A 9,892-nucleotide genomic window follows, 5' to 3' on the forward strand; every position below is an offset into this window, starting at 1 on the left:
AGAACAAAAACATTTTTAGCACAGCATGACTGGGGTCACTAACTATACCTTATGGGAGGAGAAGAGTCCCTGAGGTTGAGCCTCTGAACAGAATTCTGAAAATAACAGTAGAGAAGACCTGAGCCCTAAGACAACATTATCCACAATTTAGGATTAAAACTTGATTATAATAATAAGCTGCTAAAAATAAAATAAAATAAAATAAAAATAAAAATGAATAAGCAAAGGAAAAAGAACCCAACCATAGATAGCTACTTTGGTGTAAAAGAAGATCTGTGTTCATATTCAACAGTGTTAAAAGGAACAATTATGTCATAAAAATGAGGTGTGAAAGGAAGAACTAATACAGAAGAAGCAGGTGGGAGTGGAGGGCTAGTAACATTGGAATCATACTCTCATGTGGGTTGAAGGGGGAGCAACATGTACAGCTGCAGGAGCGTAGAAGTCTTCCGAACTTGTAGAGAGGTGAGAAAACTGGAGTAAAGGGTAGAGAAGGAATTTTTAGAAGGATATATAAGTTAAGATTTAGGAGGATGGGGGGAGAAGATAAGGAAGGAAATTTTGTAGAGGTATTTGGATTTAAGATTAAGAAAGCGATGGGGGAGAAGATAAGGAAGGAACTCTTAGAGGAGTGGGTAAAATAAGGAATAAGAGGGTAAGAGGAGAAGATAAGGTAACAGGGATTGGGCAAAAAAGAGAAGCTGAGAAGGAAAATAGTGAGTAAAAATAAAATGGAGGGAAATTCACAAATAGTAATTACAACTTTAAATGTGAATAAGATAAAGTTGCCCATAAAATGGAAATGGATAGCAGAATTGATTAAAAACAGAATTCAACAATATGTTCACAAGAAATACATTTAAGAATAAGAGATACACACAGAGCTAAAATGGAGGGTTGGAGTAGAATATATTATGCTTCAGATGATGCAAAAAAGGTAGGGATAGCAAAGAACTTTATCAAATCTATAAGAATATGAGCCATTCCCCAATGGTCAAAGTATACAAATAGGCTGTTTTCCAATTAAGTAATCAAAACAATTTATAGACATATCAAAAATGCTTTAAATCATCATTGATTAGAGAAATGCAAATCAAAACAACCTTGAGATATCTTTTTATACCTACCAGATCAGCTAAAATGACTGAAGAGGAAAGCAACAAATGTTGGAAGGGATGTGGAAAAATTGGGACACTGATACGTTGTTGATGGAATTGTGAACTAATCCAACCATTTTGGAGAGCAATTTGGAATTAAGCTCAAAGAATTATTAAACAGTCTATACACTTTGACCCAGCAATATCGCTACTAGGTCTATTTCCAAAGATGATTAAGGGAAAAGGAAAAGAACCTATATGTTCTAAAGTGTTTATAGCAGCTCTCTCCATGATGGCAAAGAATAGAAATTGAAAAGATGTCTATCAATTGGTGAATGGCTGAACAAGTTGTGGTATATGATTATGATATAATGGTACTGTGCTCTAAGAGATTATGAGCTCAGTGATCTTAGAAAAATATGGAAAGACTTGCACAAAATAATGAAGAGTGAAATGAGCAGAACCAAGGGAACATTATATACATTAACAGAAATATTATTTTAAGAATGACTTTGAGTGAATAAGTCACTTTGACTATTATAAATACCCAAATTAACTATAAAGGACACATGAAGAAAGATGCTATCTGCATCTAGAAAAATAACTGATAAATAGAAATATGTACAGAATAATTTTACATACATACTTACATACATATATATACATACATATACATATGTATATATATATACCCATTGGTGTCTAATGGTAGCCATATCTGGGGGGAGGGAAGAAAAAAAGTAAAAAAAAGAAGAAAAATGACAGGATAACTTTATTGAATATTTAAAAGGAATGACAAGTTGTACTAATAGATTTGCAGTTTCATGTGAAATCATCTTTTTTATTTTACCTGTTATGGAAATGCTTGTTTTTTTAATAAATTAAAAATAAAATAAATAAAAAATATTCCATTATGTTCATGTGACGTAATTTGTTCAGCCTTTCCTTAATCACTAGCCATCTGCTTTGTTTCTAGTTCTTTACTACTACAAAATTGATGCTATAAATATTTTGGTGTATATGGGGAATTTCCTTTTATGAATAACTACCTTTGTGGCACAATACACCTGAAAAAAAATGTCTTCTTTCTCCTATTGGATAGCTCTCTGGGAAGGATGAGGAGAGAGAGATGTTAGAAGAAATTTAGATCATGAAAAATAAAAGAAATCAATAAAGAATCATTTAAAAAAGAAAAATTTCTTCAACCTGGCTACTTCCTACCTTTACAATCTTACACTTTACTCCCATTCATGCAATTGTACAATCCAGCTACCAGACTCTCTGCCTTTCAACACACATGACACTCCATCTTCTGTGTCTTTACACTGATTGTCTCACAAGCCTGAAATGCTTCGCTTCCTCACCTCTTCCACCTAGTTTCCTGAGATTTCCTCAAGACAACTCAATGCCCACTTTCTTCAAGAAGTCTTTCCTGACTTAACTTCCTCTCTAAGATGACCTCCCATCTATTTGGCCTATAATTTGTATGTACCTGGTTATTTACATGGTGTCTCTCCAAATGGAATGTGAGCTCCTGAAAAGCAGGGACTATTTTATTTTTGTTTTTGTTGTTTTTATTTTTCTTTGATTACAAATAATAGCATAGATCCTGGCATATACTAGGCCTTTAAAATCCTTGTTGACTGACCACCACTCCTCCAGCTATTCTCCAGATTTTCAATATTTTGCTAAAATGAAGCCAGGCCTGAACATGATCTGGTCTGATCAAGGCAGAATCCAGGCAAATTATCAGCTTCCTGATTTTTGATCCTATTCTTCTCTTAATGCAGCCTAAATTTCTATTAGGTCTACTACCTGACATGGTGCACTCTGCAAAAATGATTACCTTTCCCATTGCTTTGTAATTTTAATTTTTTCAAACTAGTTTAACACTTGACTTTGATTGTAGTTCTGCATTGTCTATTCTGTACTGTAGTTCTACTCTCTCTAACCTTTTACTCAATATGATATTATTTGGGAAATCACTTCTTTGTATAATCTGATCATAGTCACCTCACAGAATAATTTGAAATCTGACCATTTGTCTCTTTCTCTTTTTTCTTCATAATTTCCCTTTACATTATTGTGCAGTTCATACATTGTCTTGGGGGTACTTATCCAACCTCACACACACATTCATGAGTCAGGACCCAAAGAGCAAGGCTGCCCTCACATGTGGACTCCAGTATCCAAACCTCTGGCATTTGACTCTTCTTACCTTTTGAAACTCACATGGTCTCAGCCTTCTCTAACAGTCCTTTCACCTAAGAAAAAGTCATAATAGACACAACAAAGTAGGAGCAATCACAGGGCCAAGTGCGCATGGATTCATAGCAACCTGGGTGGAGAGATGAGGCCACTGACTCAGTGTCTGGAATGTTGGCAATTTTGCTAGTTGGAGGCTTGGAGAAACAGTGACTGAACTTACAACTTTTCATCTAAAAAACTCTTTAAAGCTGAAAAAGAAGGAACCATACAGACCTTTGGGGACAACAAATCATACTATAGTCTTAAAATGATTTAATTTTTGTTACAAACATTGCAAAGAGATGGTGAGTGGAGTTTTAGGAGCATAAACTGAAACATTTTGAGGAGCAAGAGCAGTACTGTTCTCCCTATGGTTCCAGATAAGGCAAGTGAGCAGGTGGAATGGAGTATGATGGAGGTATGTATGGTGGCAAGGTAGCTCTTGAGGAGATGGCCAGGCAATGATGTGAGGAATATCTGGAGCTGGTTTGGCCTGATATAGTGGAAGAACTGAGGCACTTACTATTTTATACTCAAATGGAAACCCTTACTAGGAAAAATATTAATGTTGAGTAAAGTTTATTATAATTTTGTTAACTTGAATGTTGAGTTCAGTTTTCTTTGAAAACTTCCGTAAAACTTTTTTAAAAACTTTTTTATGTTGCATGGTGAAAGTTCAACAACTTTTCTCTAACTTGTGAAAACAAATGCTGAATGGACTATGTTCTTACCAGTGAACTCAATCCACAACAAGTATTCAAAATGATTATTAGCACCTGTATTGAGGATACTGCCCACCAAGATATAAGTTACATTCCACAGTCATTAAATATATTTCATCCTTAGGCTAATTATGAGAAAATACTCACTGAAGGCTTTCCTTCCAATTTACTGTAACATATTTCTAAATCTGCAGAGGCAGTTGAGTATATGACAAGGCTGAGTTGCCACTCTTCATTATGGTACACAAAATGGATAATTTTTATCACACAAAATTAATTTTTTGCATAAAAATACCCAATGCAGCCAAGATTAGAAGGAAAAGCAAAAAACGAAAAAAAATTTAAAGCAAATTTCTCTGATGAAGGCCCCATTTTTCAAATATATAGAAAACTTAATCAAATTTGTAAGTGTGAGTCAGTCCCCAGTTGATAAATGGTCCAAGGATATGATCAGGCAGCTTTCAGAGGAAGAAATCAAAGCTATCTAGAGTCACATGAAAAAAATGCTCTAAATCACAATTGGTTAGAGAAATGCAAATTAAACCAATTCTGAGGTACCACTTCATAGCTATAAGACTGAATATTATGAAAGAAAAGAAAAAATGACAATGTTGGAGGGAATGTGGGAAAATTGGAACACTAATGTTGTGAAGTGATCCAAACATTCTGGATAGCAATGTAGAACTATACCAAAGGAGTATCAAACTGCATACCCATTGATTCAACAATACCACTATTAGGTCTATACCCCAAAGAAATCAAAGAAAAAAAGAAAGGACCAATACCAAGCTCCAAAACCTCTTTTCCCTTCCATGACCACAGAGTGAATAATCCATATCTCCTTATCTCTGGCTGTCAGCTGACTCACAGAATATGTCAACTGTCTTATGGCAAATCTCTGGCATATATCATAAATATATATTATACTCCAGAGAAATTTTATCAGGAACCTTGAAAAGATTGTGAATACTGTCTTTGCACATGGATGATTATCCTCACTGTGAATAGTACCTCTGATCCAGGATCTGCAGTTTCTGCTAAACTTAGTTTCATAGATGGTGTTTTCAACCTCAATTGTGCATATGTGTAATCAGTATGGGTCATAGCCTGACCAAAATGAACCTGGTGAAGTTATGGGGACCAGTTTTCATATCTAGTCAACATGGTCACATCCACAATTGCCACATGGTGATCACAGAACAATTTTTGAGAGCTTCCATGACAGATCATACTGGTTTGGCTATGTTGCTATCCAATCTTGTTTTTCACTTTTTCAAAATCCTGGATAAACATAGACAAAGGAAAATAAAAGAAGGCCTTTGAGAATTTAGAGAATTTCTCACACAACTCATCTGTGTGTTTGTAATTTTCTCAATCCCAGTAGATTTCAAAAGGCATTTTTAATGATATAGGCTATATTGAGAATTAAGGTGCTCAAGGGGTTATAACTCAATGCTGCTAAACTCAGCATAAATACAGTGCTGCCATGCAAAGATAATAATTTGGAATCTAAAGTTATCATCTTCTTGCATAAGTAGGTACCACTGCTGTTCTTGATTTAGCTATAAAAATACTTAGATATAATTTTTGATTTGTAGCTCATTTCAAGGGGGGCCTGTCTATTCCTCTAGCCATGCCAGACTTTGTATTGATTTCAATTTTACAATTATAACATCTCTCTGTCTCTGGTTCTTTTTCCTTCTCTATCTCTGTCTCTCCAACTCTTTGTCTGTGTGTCTATGTCTGTCTGTCTGTCTTTGTCTCTGTCTTTCTGTCTGTCTCTTCTCTCTGGGTCTCTGTTTCTGTGTTTCTGTACATGTGTCTTTGTCTCTTATTATCTCTATCTCTGATTGTCTCTGTCTCTCTGTCTCTTTCTTTCTGTCTCTCTGTCTCTATCTCTCTGTGTCTCTTTATCTCTCTCTCTCTCTCATTCATTCATTCATTCATTCCTGATTTGGGTCTTCATGTTTCTGGTCCTTTGTAGTGCCATATAAATTCAAAGATTTCGAATTGAACTATGTGCATGGAGCATTATTACAACATGATAGTAAGTAAATTCTGATCTACCACAGGTTATATCATATATCTTGAAACCTCACTACAAACAGTAAGTACCTGAAAGAATATGGTTAGGTAAGGAAACAGATCAAGATCTCTGTGTATAGATAGGTACAATTGTTTCATGGATCACTTTTCCCTCACATTGAGGCTTTGGGGGGAGGAGTTTCACTGATATATTTTTTGACTGATTTGGTTAAAAGAGAATTAGACGCACAAAGGAGAGCTGGGTCTTACTGGCTATGAGTGTGATTGTGGGTAAGTGACTGAACTTCGGTGATCCTTAGTCATCTCATCTACAGGATAAGAATAACAATATTTTCCTCCAAAAATTGCGGAAGGAAAATAATTTATGAAATTTAAATTGTGGCTTTCAGTTATTAGTATTCCTGTTTTCTGATTATTATGATTATGTTACCAAAATAAATGAAGCTAGAGATTTCAAAAGTGAGAGGTTGCCTTCCATTCAACTTATATTTTGATGTGCCCACTATGCACAGGGCCCTGTCCTAGGTATGCAGTTACAAAGAAAAAAATGCAAAACACTTCATAATCTTAAGGAGTTTGCATTCTATTAGAGAGGAAGGGAGGAAATACTTAAACAGATAAGTAAATATAAAATGAGGAGGGTAAAAGTTTTAGAAACTAGGCTTCCTATAATTAGTGATTCACTAGCTGAGACACAAAGGAAACTTGAGATTCTAAGAAGAAGAGATGAGGTAGTGCCTTTCCAACATGAAGGATGGTCTGTACAGATAGACAGAGAAAGAGGAAGAATTTTGAGTCTGAGGAACAGACAGTAGGTCATGTGGGCTGAAATTTAGAGTACATGCCTGAGAATAAAGTGAAATAAATCTGAAGAGGGAGCCTGGATTCAGATTGAGCAGGACTCTAAATATCAAGCTGAAAAATTGTTATTTTGTCCCCAAGGCAATAAGGGATCTGTTCAAGGCTTGAGTGCAAGTGATATGGTCAGCCATGTGCTTTAGAAAGACAGCTCTGAGACCATTTGTAGGAAGAAGGGAAGGAGCTCATAGATAAAAAGATTAAAGAGAAATTTTTCAATGGGAAAATTGGGGTTGAAATAGGAGGGATGGTATCAATGGAATAAGTAAAGGGATTGACCCTGGAGTCCACAGATACAGCCTTTATTTTGGGGTGCAAAGTCCTCTATTGAGAGGGAAGGGCTAAGGAGGCATTGAAAAATTCACTCAGTACTGTACAAATTACTGTCTATTTAAGGCATCCTTTTTTCTAGTGTTTACAAAGAAAGAGTTGGACCATAGACCTCAACAGAAGTGTTATAATGAGGTTCTTTCTGAGCAGGACAGTATCTTAATAGTTTATATTCTTTCTTACTGGGACTAGAAGAGAAGAAAAATGAGTTCAGAGTTGGGAGTCATAAGAATATTCCAGGAAAGAGTAATATTTAAGATAATTTCTTTTATTTGGAACTTACAAAGCATCAACAAATGCAAACATTTCAAGGTAGTTTATTTTTTAAAAGGAAAAATATGCATATGTGTGTATACATATACATATCTGTATATGTGTATCTATACAATTCAAGCTGTACTTCCTTTTTGTCTTGTTTTTGCATTTTGAAATACAAATGTTGCTGTTCTTTCCCTCCCTCCTTGTCTATCACTACCCACTTAGCTACCTTTCCTGACTCAGTAGAAGCCCTCCCTTGTAAATGATATGTATAGTCAAAGAACACAAATCAACAGATTCACCATGTCTGAGAATGCAGGTGTCATTCTGTACCTCTAGTCCATCACCCCTCTGCCAAGAAGTGATAGGTATTATTTTCTCATTATCCTTTTCAAGACGTGATTTGTCACTATTTTGGTCCAAGTTCTCAAATCTTTCAAAGCAGTTTCATCTCTCATGATTATTGTGGTTGTCACATAAATTGTTCTTCAAGATCTGCTGAATTCAATCTGCATCAGTTAATAAAAGCATTTCCATATTACTCCAAAGCAGTCTTATCCATCACTTCTTATGGCACCTAAAATTGCCACTAATTTCCTATACCACAGTTTGCCCAGCTATCTGCAATTGAAGGATGCAACAGGTAAACAGGGTAGGGTTATAGCAGGGTGAGCAAGTACTTCCCATTGTTTTATGTAGAAACAGCAGAGGTTCCCATGGGAAATTTCCCGTAGTCCTTCAGGCTAGCATCATCTAGCCTAAAGAAAGCCCTTTGCAGTAATACCAAATTCTAGGAGCAAAATGCAATGAGAACACTTAGAATCCAGATTCCCCAATCCTTCTGTCATGTGATTTTAGAGTACAAGGATCATCTTGGAAACTAGGAATTTCCTCATATTCAATTAGCATGATGTGGATAACATTTTCAGATGTGGAAAATGATCCTATGAGAGATCAGGAATCACAAAGCAGACTCAGTTTCTTTGGAAGGGATAAACAATGGGGGTTAGTTGGCAGAATACCATTTACATGTTTGGATATAGTCTCTGCATATATTGAAGGAATGTTCCTATTTTGGGAATTCAAATATCCTCTATACTCTTATGGGTTTTTTCCACTTGTTAAAAAGACAAATTTGGCAAATTATATTGTTAACTTATAGGGAAAAATTTGGAGGAAACAATTTTATTCATTTCTGCTTTGCTTGTGGGCACCCTGCTGAGGTGCCTTGGAATAAAATATTGAAGTAAGATAATAGAATGAGCATGGAAGAGATGGTCAGTAAATGTGTCCAGAATACATCGATAGAAATATCCAAATCTTAGTCCTCTATTTAATTTTAATCTCCTTTACTTCTAATAGGCTCTTTTCCCAAGACAGGTGTCTGGCAATAATTGCACTGCTGTGACAGAATTCATTATTTTGGGGCTAACAGATGATCCAACCCTTCGTGTCATCCTCTTTGTGATATTTCTGGGTGTCTATGCTGTCACTTTAATTGGCAACCTTAGCATAATCTTATTGATCAGAAATAGTGTCCAACTTCACACTCCAATGTACCTTTTCCTCAGTCACTTGGCTTTTGTAGACACTGCATATTCTTCAACTGTCACACCTGTTATGCTCAAGAACTTCCTTGTGGACAAAATCACAATCCCTCTGGAAGGCTGTGTGGCTCAGATGTTCTGTGGAGGCACCTTTGGGATGGCTGAGTGCTTCCTGTTGGCTGTGATGGCCTATGATCGCTATGTGGCCATCTGTAGACCCCTACTCTACTCCACCAACATGTCTACTAGGCTCTGCACTCTTTTACTCATCACATCCTACCTAGGTGGCTGTGTAAATACTTGGATTGTTACTTGTTGCTTATTAAATCGGTACTTCTGTGGACCCAACGAGATCAATCACTTTTTTTGTGATTATTCACCACTTTTGAAGCTTTCCTACTCCCAAGATAATCTTGCTGATATTCTTCCCGCTGCCTCTACTGGGCTAGTGATTGTGATCACAGTGTTAACTATCCTGATCTCTTATATATACATTCTCTTCTCTGTCCTGAAGATAAGTTCCACTGAAGGGAGATCCAAAGCATTCTCAACTTGTACCTCTCACCTCACAGCAGTCACTTTGTTCTATGGCACCATTACATTCATTTATGTGTTGCCTAAGTCCAGCTACTCAACAGATGAGAATAAAGTGGTGTCTGTTTTCTACATTGTAATTATCCCCATGTTGAACCCTGTGATCTACAGTCTAAGGAACAATGAAGTAAAAGGGGCCCTGAGAAAATTCATGAGTAGGAAACATCTTTTTTTCATGAATTCAACTGAATAA

General features: G+C 36.0%; 1 protein-coding gene across 1 annotated transcript; it reads left to right on the forward strand.

Annotated features, from left to right (window-relative positions):
• Window positions 1–420: 420 nt before the first annotated feature.
• Window positions 421–9,892, forward strand: LOC114034047 (olfactory receptor 508-like). The gene is made up of 2 exons (XM_027849665.1): window positions 421–465; window positions 8,921–9,892. Exons 1-2 carry the CDS (start codon window positions 421–423, stop codon window positions 9,890–9,892), a joined length of 1,017 nt encoding a protein of 338 aa, XP_027705466.1.

This window comes from Vombatus ursinus, unplaced genomic scaffold, assembly GCF_900497805.2.
Source record: "Vombatus ursinus unplaced genomic scaffold, bare-nosed wombat genome assembly UNPS02007855.1, whole genome shotgun sequence".
In the NCBI taxonomy this organism is placed as follows: domain Eukaryota; kingdom Metazoa; phylum Chordata; class Mammalia; order Diprotodontia; family Vombatidae; genus Vombatus; species Vombatus ursinus.

Coding starts and splice junctions, on each gene's coding strand:
- LOC114034047 (XM_027849665.1), top strand. CDS start 421: ATGTACAGCTGCAGGAGCGTAGAAGTCTTCCGAACTTGTAGAGAG. Junction 466..8,920: donor TCTTCCGAACTTGTAGAGAG/GTGAGAAAACTG, acceptor TACTTCTAATAG/GCTCTTTTCCCAAGACAGGT.